The sequence below is a fragment of the Zingiber officinale genome, chromosome 9A (assembly GCF_018446385.1).
Source record: "Zingiber officinale cultivar Zhangliang chromosome 9A, Zo_v1.1, whole genome shotgun sequence".
NCBI lineage: Eukaryota > Viridiplantae > Streptophyta > Magnoliopsida > Zingiberales > Zingiberaceae > Zingiber > Zingiber officinale.
Genome location: NC_056002.1, coordinates 42,499,607 through 42,520,519, shown reverse-complemented (window position 1 = coordinate 42,520,519; position 20,913 = coordinate 42,499,607). Strand labels below are relative to the sequence as shown.

The window sequence follows — 20,913 nt, the reverse complement described above, 5'->3', positions numbered from 1 at the left end:
TTAAGTTATGTGTTCGGGGCGAACACGGGATGCTTAATTTCATCGGGAGACCAAAACCAATTCCTCCTCTCGGTCCCTATCGTAGCCTCTTGTATATAGAGATTTATACCCATCACATACCCACCTTCTTACCCACTCTTTGGTGGCCGGCCAAGCTAGCTTGGAACCCAAGCTAGGGCCGGCCAAGACCCAAAGGTTGAGCCAAGTTAATTGGTTGGCCATAGCTTGGAGCCCAAGCTTGATTGGTCGGCCATATTAAAAGGGAATTTATTTTTAATTAAAATTATTTCTTATGTGGATATCATGGTTTTAAAAGAGAGTTTAAAATTTAAATCTTTCCTTTTATAGCTTTCTACAAAAGATTAAGAAAAGATTTGAAATCTTTCCTTATTTGTAGATTGAAAGGTACATTTTAATTTTGAGAAAACTTTCCTTTTTAACCATGTTCATGATTTAAAAGAAAGTTTAAAAAATTAAATATTCTCTTTTATTAGTTTCTACAAAAGATTAAGAAAAGATTTGATATCTTTTCTTATTCGTAGATTGAAAAGAGATTTTAATTTTTAGAGATAACTTTCCTTTTTGGAAATTATCCACATGTTTAAAAGAAAGATTTTAATTTATAAAATTTTCTTTTTACTAACCAATCATGAAGGGAAAAATTATTGGAGAAATTTTTTATAAATTTCTGGAAACAAATTAGGAAGTTTTAATTTTTGTTTTAATTAAAACTCTCCTTGTTTTTGGGAGAAAAGTGGCCGGCCAAATAATTTGGAGAAGAGAAAATTATTTTTAATTAAATAAAATTTTCTTTTCATGACAAAAAAATTAAGGAAGTTTTTATTAAAATTTCCTTATTTGCCAAAACCAAGGAATATAAAAGAGGGGGTAGAGATGCCTTCATGGTGAACAACTCTATTCTTTTCTTCCTCTCTTTTTCTCTTTGGTGTGGCCGACCCTTAGAGGTTCTCCCTCTCCTCTTCTCTTCTTCTCTAGTGGTCGGTTTTATCCCCTCTTGGAGCTCTTGATGGTGGCCGGTTCAAGCTAAGAGAAGAAGGAGAGAAAGGAGGTTTTGTTTCTTGCATCCCTTGGAGCTTGGTGGTGGTGGCCGGACCTCTACTTCTCATGGAGAATTCTTGGTGGCCGAATCTAGCTTGGAGAAGAAGGAGCATGGTGGTTCTCGTCTCGGAAGATCGTTGCCCACACAACGTCCGAGATAAGAAGAGGAATACGGTAGAAGATCAAGAGGTTATTTTGCTTACAAAGAAAGGTATAACTAGTAATTGTTTTCCGCATCATACTAATTTTCTTTGTATAGTTATTTATGGAAATACCAAACACAAGAGGCATATGATTCTAGAATTTTCAAAATAGTTTTTTTTCGAGTTTGTGTTTTCTTCTTTTTCGAATTTGTGATTCGATTGTTCTTTTTGGTTAACCTAGAGTTATTTAAGGAAATAAATATTAGCTTTTGTTGGTGCGGTTAGCATTAACAATTTAACCAAGGTTTTGATGAATGACAAATCAGGTTAAGTTAGTCTGTAGTTGTCTAAACACTCTGATCGAGTGTGCAGGAGAAGTCCAGACAGGTCGACGGGCTGACCGGATGTCTGACACGAAGCCCAGCTAGGTCGACGGGCTGACCGGATAGATGACATGAAGCCCAGCTAGGTCGACGGACTGACCGGATAGCTGGCATGAAGTCCAAGCGGGTCGACGGGCTGATCGGACGCTTAGGCACAAAGTCTAGCTAAGTCGACGGGCTGACCGGATAGCTGGCACGAAGTCCAGACGGGTCGACGGGCTGACCGGACGTCTGGTAGGTAAGTGAGGTAAGTCACTAGAGGGGAGTGACTGTGAGGACGCGTTCCCAAGAAGGGAACATTAGGCGTCAATCCGGCTTAGATCCATTTCGGATATCTAAGTCGAGATTGTGACTAGATTCCGGTCTCGGAAAGACGGAATCTAAGTCATACTCTTTTCTTGTTAAATCATATTACTTTAATTGTGCTAACAATCTGTTTTGCAGAATATATATTTGCCTCGGACTAACTCTGTTTTGCAGGAAAGGAAGTTTCTGGAAATAGGAGGTCCGGGCACTCGGAGGTGAATTTTATCCAGGCAGAGTCGTCGCCACGTGGAGTTCGCTGATTAGACCTGCCACGTCGCACCAGGGCGCCCGGAGCAGCATATAAAAGAAGGGTCAGAGGGGAGCTTCAGAAGAAGAACGAAAAGAACTCTTAGACTGCTTGCTCTGCTGCTCTACGCTCCAACGACGCTAACGAAGCTCCGACAACGTGCTCCTGTCCTGGTGGTTTTCTTTTTGTCGGTATAGCTTTGTTTTAATTTTCATTAGCATTCCTTGTACTGTCTTTGTAATCTTTATTTCGAATTGCTAGTGAATTGCCCAATGAAAGTACTCACGGAGTACGGGCCTTCGAGTAGGAGTCGTCACAGGCTTCGAACGAAGTAAAAATTACTATGTCTATTGTTTTTAAATTCCGCTGTGTTTAACTCTTTTTAACACTATTTTTTAAATCGATATTCACCCCCCCTCTATCGACGTTTCACGATCCAACAAGTGGTATCAGAGCAGGTACCGCTCTGATTTGGTGCAACCACCAATCAAGCAAAGGGGGGTCATTTTAAAGAAAAAATTAGATATTGTTTGTCTTTTAAATAAAACCTTACGCCTTTCGTTTTTTCCCTCCAAAACGATTTTTGAAAAATACATCGTCATCTCTTCACCATTGTTTAGTATTTAAAAAATACTACATTTTCAAAATTTTGAAATAATATTTTTTCCAAATATTTTATTAATATTTTATTAATATTTTATTTTTTTTTCGAAAATAGTGAAATATTATTTTTTTTCAGCACTGCTAATCCAAGACCAAGTCTTGGGATTTTTTTTTCTGTTTCTCTGTGTGCAAGAATAATGACTCTTCAAGAAGGACGGAACCCCCACGAACCACCACCATACGATCAAGATTTCAACTATTGGAAGCGATTAATGGAATGCTTCTTAGGAAGCGTAAACTTTGATTATTGGTTGATATTGAGAAAACCTTCTCAGAACTCAGAACTCAGAACTAAACACAAATGTAAGAAAATCATTTGTAATGTTTTACCTAACAATGTTTTATGCAGACTAGAAAAGTACAAAGATGCACATGAGCTTTGGACCCAATTGATCAAACTTCACGAGGAGCCGATGGAGCTCGAGGATCAAGTAAAAATCGATTCCGAACTCGGGTTAGATCCAATCGAAAAGCCTACTGAATTAGGGGTTGCGCTCAAGGTTAGTGATATTTACCAAAATACCCCTGCTAATAGTAGTTTAAAAAATATAAGCATTGATCTGGTTATTTCTGAAAATAAATGTGAAAATAATGTAGTTGACAATAATTACAAAAATACCCCTAGGATATTATCTAATAAAACAAATCCAATTAATTTAAAAAATTCAAACTTGAACCTAAACAAATCTGAAAACTCAAATGATAGAGATGACGAGGTCAATATTGATCTAGATAAAATTAATAAATTATTTAATGATCTAGACAATATTAATTTAGAAAATCCTATCCAAACCCAAGATAATTTAATTAATAAAAAATTAAATTTTAATGATAAGAATAATCTAATAAATTCCACTAATTATATCAACTTAAAAAATAAAGAAAATATAAGAATAAAATCAAACACTTTGATAAAATCAAAACTAAATTTAACAAAATTAAAATTAAATGTTAAAAATAACATATTAAATAAAGATATTCTGAAAAATTCAAAATTAACAATTAATAAAAGGTTAAAAGATAAACCTTTAAGGAAATATAATTCAAATAATTTAATTAATTCAAATTTAAAAATGAATAAAAACTTAAACTTTAAAAATAAGCTATCAAAAAAAGATAATTCAATTAACCTGATAAAAGTGAAATTGAAAGAAAATTTAAATATTAAATACATTCTCTTAAAGAAAGATAATTTGACTAATTTAATTAATTCAAAATTAAAAACTTGAATCTAAATTACAAATTAAACATTAAATTTTAACCAAAACTTAACTATAATAAACCCAGAACTAAAAACTAAATTAATGGCCAATAATTCAGGGGGAGGCTTCAGAATATCTGGCACCTCCAAAACTAACCTACCCGACAGGGTAACCCTAACCAACCTACCCGAAAAGGGTAACTCCAACCAACCTACTCGACAGGGTAATTAGGACTAGTTAAAGAGGGTTCAAGTTTAACTTGAATCGTGATACTGGTGAAATTTTTTGATGATAGTACGTTGGGGAAGCTTGGGCATCGCATGTCTAGAAAGATATGACTTCAATCTGGTGCATTTGGCCAAGTGGAACCGACCGAAGCTATCTTTAAATGGATCCTAACTAGTTAGACCAAGATTTAGTACTAAGCTCCGTGGATAGGACTATTCGAAAAACCTCGAAAGGTTGGTTACTTCTAATGACGTCCAAGTGACTCACCAAGCTTAGAAGTTTATCCGAAGAATGCCTATTTGTTAAGACCAAAACTAAACCTGAATCTAACACAAGTTAAACCAAACTCAGTAATTAAATCTAATTCATCTCACTAAATTATAGGATTCCCTGATTGATAATCTAGATCGGATGAGATGAATAAGGATTAAATTAATTAATTTTCAAACTAAATTAAAATTAATTAAAATTAAATTTTGAATTTCAAATTAAAATTAAATTTTTTAAAAATCTATTTTAAAAATTAAACTTAATTTTTTTTAACTTAAAAATTTATTTTAAGCTAAAAATTATTTTAACTTAAAAATTTATTTTAACCAAAAAATTATTTTAAATGAAAAATTTATTTTAACCTAAAAATTATTTTAACTTAATTATTTAAAAAAAAAACTCTTTTAGAAATTTTTTAAAATTGTTTTTTAAAAACTATTTTAAAATTGTTTTAAAAACTATTTTTAAAATTTTTTAAAAACTATTTTAAAAATTCTTTAAAAATTATTTTAAAAATTCTTTAAAAATTATTTTAAAAATTCTTTAAAAACTATTTTCAAAATTCTTTAAAAACTATTTTAGAAATTCTTTAAAAATTATTTTAAAAACTATTTTGAAAATTCTTTAAAAATTATTTTAAAAACTATTTTAAAAATTATTTAAAAATAATTTTAAATTATTTAAAAATTATTTTAAAAATCCTTTAAAAATAATTTTAAAAATTCTTTAAAAACTATTTTAAAAATTCTTTAAAAATAATTTTAAATTCTTTAAAAACTATTTTAAAAATTCTTTAAAAATTATTTTAAAAATTCTTTAAAAATTATTTTAAAAATTCTTTAAAAAAATTATTTAAAAACTCTTTTAAAAAATTATTTTAAAAATATTTTAAAAATTATTTTAAAAACTCATTTGAAAATTATTTTAAAAATTCATTTAAAAAACTTTTTTAAAAATTATTTTAACATAAAAATTATTTTAACTTAAAATTATTTTAATTAACTTAAAAAATATTTTTAAAATTATTTTAAACTTAAAAATTATTTAAAAAATTATTTTAAAAACTTTTAAAAATCGTTAAAAAAAACTATTTTAAAAATCGTTTTAAAACTATTTTAAAAAATTATGTATCATTTTAAAAAATTCTTCTTATTTTTTCACTATAATAAAATTCTATTAACTTAAAAAAAAAATAGTAACAATAATAAATTATTTCTATAGATTATTTTCACTTTAAAAATTATTATTTTGACTTTAAACTCATTTTTAATCTTAAACATCATTTTAACCTTAAAATTATTTTTTAATTTAACTTAACTAAAAATTAAATCTTAAATTAAAACTTAATATTGAAATTACAATTAAAATTAAAATTTTTAACTTAAACTTAAAATTAAACTTAAACTTAAATTAACCACTTATATTAATTTAAAGCTAAAATCAAAACTGAATCAAACATATGTTAATTTATATAAAACATATTAAAAAAATCATTTTAAATTCTTTTTAAATACTGTTTTAGAAATCCCTTTAAAAAAAATTAAATAAATAAATAAATATAATAATAATAATTATAACTAACACTTTCATTGACCAACTCAATCAAGTAATATGAAATTTAAATTATTTCACTAAGTATTAAATTATTAAATCAAGTAAAAACTAATCAATAAATTATTGATAATGCTTAACTGTTATTGAATTAATAAAATTTTATCCTATTTAACCTTAAACTAAAGTTAAGCGCCTGAATCTAAAATTAATTAATAATTGATTAATCAAATTCAAATAAACAGTTATACCAAGGATACAGAGATAATAATATAAGTGTTACTAAATTAGACAAATGTGTTAGGGCTTTGAAATTTAACACAACCTAATCTTAGTATTAACTTAAGGGGGAGATATTAAATTAAGGGGAGTAACCAATTCAGGGGGAGGTTCAATTTTTTCTTTTTAAATCCTCTAGAAAAATTAATAAATTAAAGGAGACTAATAAATTAAAGGAGTATCAAATTGAGGGGGAGGTTTTTTTTAATCTCCTTAAGTGTTATTTTTTCTCTTTAAAATCTCTTTAGAAAATTCTACCCCAATTACTTTGAAAATCTTATATTAAAAATCCTTAGCAAATATTTTCAAAAGCTTTATTTTAGATATCAGGTTTAGGGGGAGGATTAAATCAACACTTAGCCCCTAAATTATTCTCTCCACCTTAAACATAAAGTTTTTACAAACTTAGTCAGTAACAAACTGGTTAGACATTTGATCTAATGTTAGGTTCGGGGGAGGTATTAATTAAAAATTTTCCTTTATTTTAAAAAATTTGTGTTTGAAAAATGGTATTTTGAAAAATTTCTTAAACCTGTTTTTTTTTTAAAAAAAAACAAACAAAGCTGTTTTTAAGGATTGGATTTTCCTGAAAATTGATTAGATTTAACTTAAGTTTAAAAATTGATTTTAAAACTTAGTTCTTAAAATTTGATTTTACTTAATTTTTACATTTTGATTTGAAAGTTAATTTTTACAAAAATTAGTTTTAAGAATTGCTTTGCTATTGAAGATTGTGGAAATTAGATTTTTCAAAACTTAAGTTTACAAACTAAGCTTCTCAAAATCATTTTCCTTAATTGAATCTTTTACAAACTTAGTGTTGAAAAATAAATTTCAATCAGTTTTAAAAAATAAAATTTTCAAACTCAGTTTTGGAATTTTTGAAAACTTATTTGAAAAGCATTTCAAAATTGAAACTTGTTTTGAAAATTTAAAATTTGATCTTGAAATTTAGAACTTATACACTTGTGTTTGAGATTTTGTCTATCTAAACTTAGCTATTTTTCTAAAATCTAAAAGCTAATGCTTTAAACAAGTTTTCAAAAGTTTAAACTCCCCCAGATTATCTTGACATTTTTTTTCTCTTTGTCTGAAATCTATGCTTACTTAATCCATGCTTATTTTTGATGAATGCCAAAGGGGGAGGGTTAGGTGGTTAAATTAGCTAAACCAATTTGAAAATACAAACTAACTTTAAAACCACATAAATGCATGTTGTTTCTTGCATGTGTTTTCACTAACTTAACCAGGTTGTCATTCCATCAAAAAGGGGGAGATTGTTGGTGCAGTTAGCATTAACAATTTAACCAAGGTTTTGATGAATGACAAATCAGGTTAAGTTAGTCTGTAGTTGTCTAAACACTCTGATCGAGTGTGCAGGAGAAGTTCAGACAGGTCGACGGGCTGACCGGATGTCTGACACGAAGCCCAGCTAGGTCGACGGGCTGCGGATAGCTGGCATGAAGCCTAGCTAGGTCGACGGGCTGACCGGATAGCTGGCACGAAGTCCAAGCAGGTCGACGGGCTGACCGGACGCTTAGGCACGAAGTCCAGCTAGGTCGACGGGCTGACCGGATAGCTGGCACGAAGTCCAGACGGGTCGACGGGCTGACCGGAAGTCTGGCAGGTAAGTGAGGTAAGTCACTGGGGGGGAGTTACTGCGAGGACGCGTTCCCAGGAAGGGAACATTAGGCGTCGATCAGGCTTAGATCCATTTCGGATATCTAAGTCGAGATCGTGACTAGATTCCGGTCTCGGAAAGACGGAATCTAAGTCATACTCTTTTCTTGTTAAATCATATTACTTTAGTTGTGCTAACAATCTGTTTTGCAGAATATATATTTGCCTCGGACTAACTCTGTTTTGCAGGAAAGGAAGTTTCTGGAAATAGGAGGTCCGGGCGCACAGAGGGGATCCAGGCGCCCGGAGGTCCGGGCGCCCAAAAGGGATCCGGGCGCCCGGAGGTGAATTTTATCCAAGCAGAGTCGTCGCCACGTGGAGTTCGCTGATTAAACCTGCCACGTCGTACCAGGGCGCCCGGAAGGGATCCAGGCGCCCGGAGCAGCATATAAAAGAAGGGTCAGAGGGGAGCTTCAGAAGAAGAACGAAAAGAACTCTTAGACTGCTTGCTCTGCTGCTCTACGCTCCAACGACGCTAACGAAGCTCCGACAACGTGCTCCTGTCCTGGTGGTTTTCTTTCTGTCGGTATAGCTTTGTTTTAATTTTCATTAGCATTCCTTGTACTATCTTTGTAATCTTTATTTCGAATTGCTAGTGAATTACCCAACGAAAGTACTCACGGAGTACGGGCCTTCGAGTAGGAGTCGTCACAGGCTCCGAACGAAGTAAAAATTACTGTGTCTATTGTTTTTAAATTTCGCTGTGTTTAACTCTTTTTAACACTATTTTTTAAATCGATATTCACCCCCCCTCTATCGACGTTTCACGATCCAACATCTTTCCTTAAAAGGCTTTGCCTAGGCAGTGGTGGTTGCTCCCATATCCAAGAAGGCCATGTGCCTCGCCATGCCGTCCTGGAAGTCAATTTTAGAAATTAATATTTATGGAATTAATAACTTAGGTAGATTTGAATCAATAGTGTTAAGTTCCGCTTGCGATTCAAATCTAAACCATTAAGAACAGATAAGTTAAATTTGGAATCAATGATGTTAAGTTCCGTCTGCGATTCCTAATTTAACTTCTAAAGAACACAATAAGTTATTTAAGGAAAGGTTCGACACTTGTATAAAAATTTTTTGTACAGTGAAACCGGTACGATTTTTTTAGGACTAACTAATAATATTATTATTGTACCATTATCTAGGAATTATTAGTGTAAAGTAGATACTTGATTCCTATTAAAAAAAACAAGTGTCTTTGAGAAATATCAAAATTTTCATGCGCAGTAGTTCTCAATTTGAGGGCACCATTTCATAAAAAGACGAATTATTATAGAAAGTTGAGTGAATTTCCTTCCATTACCCACTCGTTGACTCTAACGACTGCACCAACCAATAATCAACTACCATTAACCATGAGACGGCGATGTGATGGTGATTGGCTCTCTACTTCCCCGAGTGAGTTCAAAAACAAACTCTTTTGAGTAATGTCACCTCCTTTATTTGTCCGCCCCTCTCGCGTCAATAGCAAAGCGTCCGCGGTTTTCCCACCGACCTCCACACTGTTTCATTTATCCGCAGCGAGAGCGAAAGGGAGAAGAAGAGACGAAGAGGGCAGACCCCGATGGGTCGAAAGATGCTGCACGTCATGCTGCCGGTGGAGGAGGTCGACGTCTCCGCCGTCAAGTACAAGCCCCAACACCTTCAAGGTGCCCGGTTCTGATCCCCTGATCTCGATTTAGGGCTGTCATCGCGGGACGCATCTTCCGATGCATAACCCTAAATGCGCCATGATGGACTCACTGAGGGGTTTAATTTCTTTTGTGTGTGTGTGCTTGTTGGTATCTCGCAGCTCCCCATTTGACTGGCTATGGGTTTTTGCTTTTCACTTGGCTGATGGAAGCCCCGGTTCTCGGTTCTCTCATCGCCCGTTTCTTGAAAAAACAGAATGGCCTGACGAAGGTCGGATTTTTTACTGTTTCTTGTTCCTTACCGTGGACGGCATGATTCAAATTCGATTGTCTGTCGTGCAGATTTTGAGGAATACTGTGATTCCTGAGCGGCCGATGTTTAAGCCAGAGTACCCACCTCAAGGTAAGATGTGTAAAACTATAAGCGACGCCAATATCCATGGATGGCTTATTAAAGGCTCTCAGATAGTGACTCTTTATCTGTGTTTTTTTTTTTTCCGTTCATAGTATCTTACTAAATTATCCACTACACCCTAATTTATTATGTTATGGGAACAGTAAGATTTAAAATTTCACACTGGAGTTTCACAATGTTCAACTGAGTTTGTGTCTAGTCTGCAGTAACACTAATAAATAACTAACAGCAACATGTTCAGACTCGCAATTGCATTCCCACGCTATCAGTAGATAGTTTATGGACACAGAAGATTATAGGCAGTTTATCCTTAATTGATGTTCCTTTTGGACTACGATTATATCTGATGATCTTGTCTGTTTGTTGAGCATACAATTTGTAAAATGTGTAAAAATTTCAGAGTCAGAGCCTGGAGTAGTTTTCCTAGGCGATGATAGACACCCTGTTGAACGTGTTCAAACAGCACTGGAGTGCCTTCCAAGCTATGATTCTTCTCGAGAATGGGATCATGATACTTCATCACCATTTCTATACTGGAAAATTCGTGACTATGCACATGCATACCGAAAAGATTTTACGACTCCATCTATTGTAAGTTGACAAAGATTGTGAAGTTTTGCTGCTTTTAGATAGAAGAGTGACTCAACTTGGATTTGATGTAGGTTGCAGAGCACATTATTTCTGTTGTGGAAAAATCCAATGCACCATTTCTGGTCTCTTTTAGTGCAGATGAAGTGAGGAGGCAAGCCTCAGCTTCCACTCAAAGATTTGGAGATGGTGAAGCTAATTCATACACAGTTTTTGAAGTGATGTTTCCTATTTTATTTGACTTTGTTTCCTTCATTTGAGCAAACTTTTCAATGGAACATCCAGGAAAACCCATTTCCATCTTAGATGGTATATTTATGGCCATTAAAGATGACATCGATTGTTGTCCTCACCCAACTAAAGGTTGTATGATGAATCTTTTGGTAATCAATTTGACTAATTCTTGGAGATGAGTTAAATATTGTTGGCTTAATTTGTATCCTGATTCAGGTGCTACAACATGGTTTCACAACATTCATACTGTCACCGAAGATGCAATATGTGTTTCTAGACTACGAAGTTGTGGTGTGATTTTCATAGGAAAAGCAAACATGCATGAGTTGGGGCTTGGAACAACCGGGAACAACCCCAATTATGGGTACAATACTCCTTTTTCTATGATTTTATGCTCTTTGTAGATTGTGACAAAATTGATTCCAAAATTTATATTGTGACCATATCCTGCTGTAACTACTCGATTCTACTAATTAACCAGCTACTCTTACTAATTCAGCATCATATAGTTGTTATTGGCTGTCCAATCGCTACATGCCAATTGGTATGGCACCTAGAGCTTTGAAATCATTAATTTCAAGAAAACCATTACAAATGCAATAAAAGTTAGTGTATATCTACCTATCTATATGTATGTATGTTGGAGAAGATCAATCATCCTCAGTGTAAAATTATATATATATATATATATATATATATATATATAGTTTTACGTATACATTTTTTTCTCCATTAAATTGCTATTGGAAATCATTTTTTCCCCTTGTCATATCCTTGCAGTCTTTCAGTCCTTGTATTCCTACATACTGAAATTTTATTTATTTTAAACTAGCATATTTCCAGAATCAGCAGTATAGAGAACACATGGGTGCATACTGCGAAAGATCATAGTTGAATCTTACAGTCTTAAACCATGCAATCCAAAACTTGACAAAGAGTCGTTTTCTAGTAAATTTTAGCTACATCATAATTGTATCATACTAATGATTACATACTGGTTTAGTGGAATGTCCAAACTTGCCGAAGATTAGCATTTAATATCTGATGTAGATAGTAATCATGGTTAGAAATATTTCTGCCCAGCTTGAGGAATGTTTGGAACAATAGGGATAACATACTTGGTCCGACACCTATAATGACGTTTAATTCCGTAGAGGCTGTCCTTTTCTGATGCTCTTGTCATTAAATTAATTGATTTAGTTTTGCAAATACAATTTTTTTTAATGCTCTAGTATAGAAGTTGTTGAAGATTATTGAATATATCTTAGGAATCTATTCCTACGGATGTTTCCCTTTCCTATTTCTAGTCTTCTATTATTTCTATTTCCATTCCTTGTATATACATTTTGTTATTCTCTTTCATTTTTCATATTTAGTCTCGTTTAGGATCTTCTCTATTAATTTTCTTTTCTATATCAGGTTCTGATTTCTTATCTCCATACTCCATTATATGTTTTAATGAAATATTCAATCATGCTATTTTTATCTTAACTGTTTTTTATCTTGCAAATAACATGCATTGATGTTCAGTTTTTGAAGCCTGATATATCTGAATTCCAATAAAAAATTTTTAGAGATACTTCAGTTTCTGATTCTTAACAAAGAATTCCCAGAAGAAGATGATTAAATTAGTTTATGTGTGTGTGTGTGTATACTATCACAATTTATTCACCAGTTCAACTTCAATTACCACAGAACTGTAAGAAACCCACATTCAATTGAAAGATACACTGGTGGATCTTCTTCTGGTCCTGCAGCACTTGTTGCATCTGGATTGATTTCTGCAGCAGTAGGGACAGATGGTGGAGGTTGTGTAAATAAAATATGAGTTTCTATATTCTTGTCATTCACGATTTGTACATGTGTTCTAATTCTTTTTGTATTTTGAAGGCAGGTTCAGTGAGGATTCCATCCTCACTTTGTGGCATTGTAGGGCTCAAGACAACATATTCACGTACAGATATAACTGGGTATTCCTTTTTGAATTTTCAACTTATTTATTTCGTGTAGTTCTTTAGACGGATCTGGATACTGCAATATTCTTTATCATTCTTACTAGAGGCTAGAATATATTGATTAGTTTTCTTTTTGAAAGAGATCAAGTACCATAGTTTTAGCAGAAGAAATACCTAACTTTTCCTTGGGTCATGAATGAAGCATTGTTTGATGTTCAATAAAGGGCAACTCGGTGCACGAAGCTCCCGCTATGCTGGTTCTAGGGAAGGATCCATTGTACGCAGCCTTACCTACTTTTTGCAAGAGGCTGTTTCCAGGATTCGAACCTGTGACCTTTAGGTCATAAAGCAACAACTTTACCATTGCAACTTTCCTTCATTGTTTGATGTTCAATATAGAATTTAAATATCAATGAGTAATATGATCCATCTAATTGGTCTTAAATAGTTGGGAGCATGGTTTACGATGCCAAGCCATGCTAATCGGTATAGGTGGAATTTACTATTTCACTCATTGACTTTGACACAACATCGTGGTGGAATGATAGAAATAGGGGGGGGGGGGGGGGGGGGGGGAAGAGAGATCAAGGGAGAGAAGGGAGGATAGTTGGTCATGTAAAAATGGTTTGGCAGATCTATATATATATATATATTTTAACAGCCCCCTAATGTCGGCCCCACGGATATGGAGGGAGGTACATGCAGGTACACAGGCGTCAGACGCATGGTGGGGTAAACCCTAGGTCATCAATTCCTGAGAATCGACTCTGGCCATTATGCCAGAGAAGCCATGCGCCCACCGTCTGCGCTACGCCCTGGGGGCTATCTATACATAATATTTACCTATATTTAACGTTGTCCGACAAATATGATATAAACATGTGCTTCGACAAAACTATGAGAAATATGCACATCAAACAAGAAAGATGAAGACACACAAAAAAAATAAAACTTGGTTAGCAACAATAAAACTAGATAAAATTTATTTAAATATAAATGATGATACAATAGGCGATAGAGTTCAATGATGTAGGAGGATCCATATAGCCGACTCTATCTAGTGAGATAAGACTTGGTTGATATTATTGTATTTAACATTGGCAGATAATTTAACGCAACCCTCCTCCTTTATTTGGTGTTTGCCATGGGTGGAGTTTGACTAAGCTAAAGAAGGTTGCTCCTTTAACCCTAAGAACCCATTATTTCCAAGCTTCCATCTTATCTTTCATGTGGGCAGCCTAGTGCACGAAACTCCAGCTATGCGGGGTCCCGGGGAAGAGGATCCATTGTACGCAGCCTTACCCTATTTTTTTGCAAGAGGCTATTGTCAGGATTTGAACCCATGACCTTTTGGTCACAAAGCAATAACTTTACCATTGCGCCAAGGCTCCCCTTCTGTCATGCCAACCCAGATGCAATGAAATCAATAACATTCAGAAACATCATCTAAAAACAAGCAGAAGGTCTCTCCTAGTTCTAAGGAAAACCCTCAACCTTAACCCCGCCATTAGTTCCTATCCCTCAACCTTAACCCCAACGCCATAGTTCCTATTGGGCTGACTATTTCATTCAATCCCTTTGTCATGCCCCGGGTGTGTAATTACTGCACACCAAGAGGTATCCCATTCGGTGACAGTATAATAAAAGAAACCTTGGAACCATATAAACATGATAACTTTTCAGGGTGATAGTTGATAGTGCAACCATAGTTTTTCAGAACTTCATTCACCTCTTTGTAAGGTTTAACTCTTTCTGTATCAAAATTTACTACAAACTTTTGTGATTAGTGAATATCTCAAAGGTAACACCGTAGAGGTAATGCCTCTAAATTTTAACCATAAGCTACCACTCGATCATGCTGAATTAAAACTGCATCTATTTCCCGAATAGATGCATTCTTGTAAAGAATTAATCCATCCTCTCTAGAGGGAATAACTAACATTGAAGCACTCACCAATCTTTGCTTGAGCTCCAAAAAGCTTTCTTCACAAATCTCAGTCCAGGAAACAAAAGAAGAGGAGAGAAGCAGTTGGTTGTCAGGTTGTTGGAGTTAACTTGTTGCTGGAAGAGGCAACAACGTTGAGGTTGAAAATCAAAGAAGGCTGCTGGTATAGTGAAAGGGAAAGGGAGAATCTCTCTCTTTGTCAGTAGCATTGGCGAGCTTTGATGATGACCTCGGCTAGCTCCAGCGGCTGCTGCAGCTACATTGGAAGAGTGAGGAAAGTCACAAAGGGGCTGCTGCTAGTGGTGACTATAATTTGTTGCCGGAGAAGAGGAGGAAAGGAAGAAACTCTACTATGTGCCAGGAGAGGACAGCAACTAAGGCTGCTGCTGTTGGAGAGTTGGAGAGAAAGGAGAGGGAAAAGGGTTGCTGCTATTGTGGTGGCTGTTGTGTAGAGATGGAGGGGATAAATAGAGAGGAGAAGAGAGTTGACAAACGCATGAAGGGATTGTAATTTCCGTGTGCATGAATAAATAGATAAATTAGATTATATATGCTTGTACAACCCTTTTTAAAAAGGGGATTAAAATTGATATTTAAAAAGTGAAATTAATTTTAAAATATTTAAACCACCTGAGGGTTAATAACTGATGCTACTGCATGTTCATATCTGGGTTTTATATGAGAAAGGGTTGTTTTAAAAATTAAAATAGATGTTATGAATTAGTCTTCCGTTGATGCCTGTCTTTATATTGCTCGACCGTTCATGTTAGTTGATATCCTAGATTTTGCTACTTGTAGCTTCATATTATATAACTTTTACATGTAGACCTTATGATGATACCTAAATGATTAACATGTTTCATATTACAATATACTTGGGTTGGTTGTTCAGACTAACCGATAAGATGTGAATTTAGAATTTAACAAATGTGGTATAATGAATTAAACATCATAAGGATATTAAATGGAGAAAATAGAATACTAAGTGAAAACTCTGAGCCTAACTTTATACTAGAATACTAGACCACCCACATGGTTGCGTGTTGTCGCCTGTGGCCTAGAGTATCTAACTACCCACATGTTGTGGTAGTATCTTGTTGTTTGCGGTTAGTGTTTATTATCTATTCAACTGGTGAGGGGACTTTTATTCCATATGTTAGATGACGTTATTTGTGTGCTGGGAGAGGGCAGCAACTAGGGCTGCTGCTGTTGGAGGGTTGGAGAGAAAGGAGAGGGGAAAGGGTTGCTGCTGTTCTTTGGGCTGTTGTGCAGAGACAAAGGGGATAAATAGAGAAGAGTCGGCGGACGCTTGCAGGGATTGTGTGCGTGCTTGGCAAGGAAGAGAACAGGCAACGAGGGTGGGTTCACATGCATAGGAGAAAGATATGGGAGGGGAGAAAAGAAGAAAGAGAGAGAAGAAACGTTTCCTTGAAAATTTCCTATTTTATTTTAAATTGATCAAACCAAGTTAACCTTTTAAAATTCCCATGAAATCCTTGTCTCTACACATATCTGCTGGATTCAATCCAAAACCAATTTGACTTTAACTCAAACGTCCTCATTTCGTGTTCAACGATTTGATTAGTCTGATTTTTGTCGATTCAGGGTTTTAACAAATTTTTTATAAAAATCAATACTTAACACCCTTGCTCCGGTAAAAGCTGATATTTGTCTTTTCAGTGAGTTCTGGGAACTAAGCATGCAACCCACCCCAATTGGAGAATCCAGAATGCACCACTGCCATTTTGCTGATATAACCAAATGAACTCCAAACTAATGTGTGAATATGTATGGTCAAAGAACTACCTTCAGACAACGCAGTTGCAAAATGCTTGGGTCTAGTGGGTTTAGTCACAAATAAACGGCTTTATATTTGATATACCTCTGGATTCACAATTGAAAATGCTTGCAAATCTGAAATGATAGCAAAATGAGTTGAAAATTCAACACAAAACTTATGAATTCTATTCAATTCTTAAGAAATTATAAACTAGATCGACAAAATTATAGAAGCATACCAGAATTCATAGTATGCAGTCGATTTTGGGCAAGATCTTCAATTTACAGATTTTCCTTAGAAATCCAAAGAGTTTTGTCGATGGGAAACAAAATAAAAGTTATATCTGCAAATTAAGACCACAACCCTTATTTATAGAAGCAGTATAAGTTTGCCTATTTCTAATTTTGCCCCTCAACAAATTAAAAATTGCACATGGTATCCATATTAATATATTCATAACAATTAAACCCTTAAGTCATATTCTTTAATCATAAATTTGATCACATTAAATTATGACTTATTTAATTGATGACATTAGACATTTATAATTACAATTATGCCCCAAAATTCTAATATGAAAAACTTGATATTGGATCTTTGTTTATCTCCAAGTAACTGTTTTTCACGCTTTTTTAAAAAACCACCTATATTTGGGGAGTGAGTTCTATTAATCTGCATTCACCAATTTGTTATTAGGACAATGATGCCACGATGAAAAGTGAATTCTATAGTTCCAAAGATGCTATCTTTTCAAAGAACATTTACTAGAAAGATTCTGATAACTGTTAGTTGCTATTTTAATTAAAGTGCCGAACTCAACACTCAATTTTCCAAATAGAGTTTATAACAATGAATAAATTTTATTTATGAAAAAACTTGAATTATCCAACAAATCTAACCAAAACAAAACTACATGATTCAAACCAAGAGAAAAGAATGGACAAAATTACTTGTCTGGCAGCCAAAATGGAGGATTGAGCTACTGTATCACCCAAAGGACAACATTTGATGGAGGTGGATGAACTTTTGAGTTGGCTGTGAAATGTGATCTGTAGGCTGTGTGAGGATTTATATTTTAGTGAAGAGAAAATGAAGTGGCATAGAGGTTACACAATGAATCTATATTGTTAAAAGCATACCTTCATGTGTGGTTAAGATGCTTGACTTGATTGACCCGGACCAGCCAACACATTAACTATATAACTTTTTAAAAGAAAGTGGAATTTGAACCTCCGACCTGCTTTGAAACTATATGAAAGTTGAATTATTAATGATTTATCCCAACAACTAATCTTAAAAACTTGAGCTCAAGCTTATGAGATAAGTGGTTTGTCAATTAACTTTAATAGAATTAAACAGAAGTAAAAAAAGTTATGTGGCTTCCTAAGATTTGATCGAGCATATTAGAAAAATATAAACTTTCACACACAAACATGCACACAAAACCTTATGACAATTCCCTATGTTGGATTAGACCTATACCTTTTCAACCAACAAACTCAATGATAGCTCTTATAAGATCATGTATAAGAATTGTGCGTATATTCATTATGCAATTATAACACTTTTGGTTTTCTGGAAAACATGATGTTTTTGTAGGGCCTTGTGTGATTGTGGGACTGTTGAAGTTGTTTCTCCTCTTGCTTCCACAGTTGAGGATGCAATGTTGATGTAAGAAGCTTCTCTTACAATACCTGTAACTTTTCTACTTAAATTGTCTTTTTCAAATAGGATTTGCTTTGTATTTTCCTTGCCTTCCTATGTTAAGATTAGTTCTTTATATATATATTTTCCTTAAACTGTTTAATTGGATTCTAATAAAGTCCTTTGGCTCAGTTATGCAGCAATGGCAGGAACCTCTGAATCTGATAGAATTGTTTTTAACCCAGTAAGCAGAAGTATCTATTGCCCACATTTAAACTTTATCCAGTTTACTCGGATTGTTGCTGTACTAAAGAACCGTGTGAAGTTCCATATAAAAATTCAGCTTTTGCAAAAATTTTGCATATTCTTAAATATTTATTGTTGGTCATATTATATTATAACCAAAACTAAAATTTGATACTCTATTGACTTACTTATTTGCCTTTGGTATTGCTTCATGTTGCATAGTAAAATAGTCAAAATATGCTTGATGGTACCTAGTTTGTGAACAAGAATATGAGATTTTGTTGGATATAAGAGTGAGATTCCTATAATTTTTGAGTCGTTGCAAAGTGCATTATAAAAGGTAGCCACCTCTATTTGTATCAATCAACAACAACTAAACCTTATCCCACTAGGTGGGGTCAGCGCTATTTGTATCAATAATTGACAAAAATATTTTGATCCTTTCTTGTCAAATACTTATTTTCTATTGAGAAATTCCTTTTTTTTGTTCTAACTATCTTGGTTGATCTAATATACACATCCTTTTTGGCAATTGTGAATAAGAAAACTAATCAATTTTTATGTTGTCATGAAAACTGATGGTTCACATGCTTAAAAGTAACGTATTCTGCTTTGTGTTAGAGCTTCGGCCTTTGGTAGAAAGGGTATAATTTACGAACCGTGCCTTGCCAATACAACACATTTAGCACACTTCAAAGTGCTCCAAGATCAACTCATGAGTTTCTATTTCGTAATACTCTTTCGCTTAACCTCTTTCACTTAACCTGTTTAATTAATTCCAAATATAAGGTTATACCAATCATAAAGTCAATTGAATTAAAATTTTAGTGAAATACATTATAAAAATACAACAAAGCTTTTGCCTAATAGATATGAATTTTTGATACCAAAATGTGTTTTGTGCATCAAATGGGAACATTGTTTTTGTAACTTCCTAGTTCCTACTAAGTTTAATTCTAAATTTTCTAAGACCCATATTAGATAATGCTCTTAGACATCTTGTATTATAATTTTTCTCTCCATGTGTTTATAGATATATATTAATTAGTCACTGAGAGTTGGAGTTGTACTCACATAATTAAAATTAGATCATGTATAGGTATTGAATATAAAGACATTCCACTTTTTGCAACTCTAGTCCCACCCCCACTTTGCTATAGCTGGATGACTCATTAAAACAATTTTTTTTTTTAAATTTTGGTCAGTTCATTGAAGTCACGTTCACATGGGCGACAGCCATTTACTAATGCTAGTATAATATTGATGTTGGTTGGTGATCAAAATGATATGCTTGCTTGTGTCATCAATTAACACTTAAAACTATTTTAATGCATATTGAGTGTGAATGAATGAATGAATGTTGTCCATTTCAATCTCAGCAAGAGAAAATGGAACTTACATTAGAATTCCCATCGATGAACCTGATACTTCCTGTCTTTTATACCACTGCTGAGGATGTGTAATGAATTTGGTAATCTAGGGCAAAGAAAATTTATATTGCTTAGTTGTAAGAAAATATTATATTGTAACTAGAGGATGGTTTTAAGTGCCAATCGATATCAAGTCAAAATGAACTAATATTGTATATTGGCACAAGTAAATGTCATCGTGGCACCTCTGTTGATATAGTTCCCATGATACCGATTGAGATAAGGCTAGTCACATGTGATACCATCTAGAATTGATCCTATAAAACCATTGTTTATGGTACCAAGTTGTGCCATTTAACATACTTAAAATGATCCTTTCTTTGTGAGGTCGACATACAAAATGGGTCGCACGCCAAACACGTTGGCACCAAGTGCCGCTAGTACCACACATTTATTCTCATGGTTGGTCACATGTGGTCACAACTAACATGTGTGATTGTGGATGACACAAGATGCAACAGAAGGAATCAAATCAGGGGGATGGAGAGTAGGGGAGGAATTTGAATATAAATAGAGGAGGGGTTAAGGAAGACCACCATGTGTATACTGCTCTTTGGAGAGCATCTAATAATGATAAGCTACTTGTATCTCACAGTAGATTTCTTTTGAGAGAGAAGAATTAACTACAAAGTACTGTTAAGTAAAGAGAATCCATCTCTCTGATCATCACCTCTTGCCAACTGGAACCCAAAAGGGCTTATAAGGCATTTCTAGGAATTGCTTATGAAGCTATAGTGGGCAAGAAGCAAAATATTTGGGTGACAACGACATATAATATAGATTAAGAAAGTGGATGTGAAGTAGAACACTATCTAGTACCTTTGTTAAAAACAATAGAGACATCTAAATTAGAGGTACGACTTTTTACCAAAAGGAGTGACCACGTTTCCTTATTTACCAAAAGAAACACCCTAGTTTCAAAACTACCAAAAAAAGCACAAAAAATAGTATTATTCCCTTTCTAACCCTCTCGCCAACCTCCTAAATCTCACACTATTTTTCAATGCATGGGCCTGATATGGGAAAATATCAAG

The 20,913-nt window shown here is 33.9% G+C and overlaps 1 protein-coding gene across 1 annotated transcript in view; it reads left to right on the top strand.

Moving 5' to 3' along the window:
* The first annotated feature begins 9,440 nt into the window (after nucleotides 1–9,440).
* Nucleotides 9,441–20,913, top strand: part of LOC122021404 (fatty acid amide hydrolase-like) — a 53,315-nt gene continuing 41,842 nt past the window's right edge. Inside the window, exons 1-11 of the mRNA XM_042579524.1 lie at nucleotides 9,441–9,660; nucleotides 9,804–9,913; nucleotides 9,985–10,045; nucleotides 10,458–10,648; nucleotides 10,720–10,834; nucleotides 10,931–11,008; nucleotides 11,096–11,243; nucleotides 12,575–12,687; nucleotides 12,774–12,849; nucleotides 18,159–18,230; nucleotides 18,396–18,447. Coding sequence (XP_042435458.1) covers nucleotides 9,576–9,660; nucleotides 9,804–9,913; nucleotides 9,985–10,045; nucleotides 10,458–10,648; nucleotides 10,720–10,834; nucleotides 10,931–11,008; nucleotides 11,096–11,243; nucleotides 12,575–12,687; nucleotides 12,774–12,849; nucleotides 18,159–18,230; nucleotides 18,396–18,447 — 1,101 coding nt within the window. The 5' untranslated portion in view covers nucleotides 9,441–9,575. The remainder of the gene's footprint in view (nucleotides 9,661–9,803; nucleotides 9,914–9,984; nucleotides 10,046–10,457; nucleotides 10,649–10,719; nucleotides 10,835–10,930; nucleotides 11,009–11,095; nucleotides 11,244–12,574; nucleotides 12,688–12,773; nucleotides 12,850–18,158; nucleotides 18,231–18,395; nucleotides 18,448–20,913) is intronic.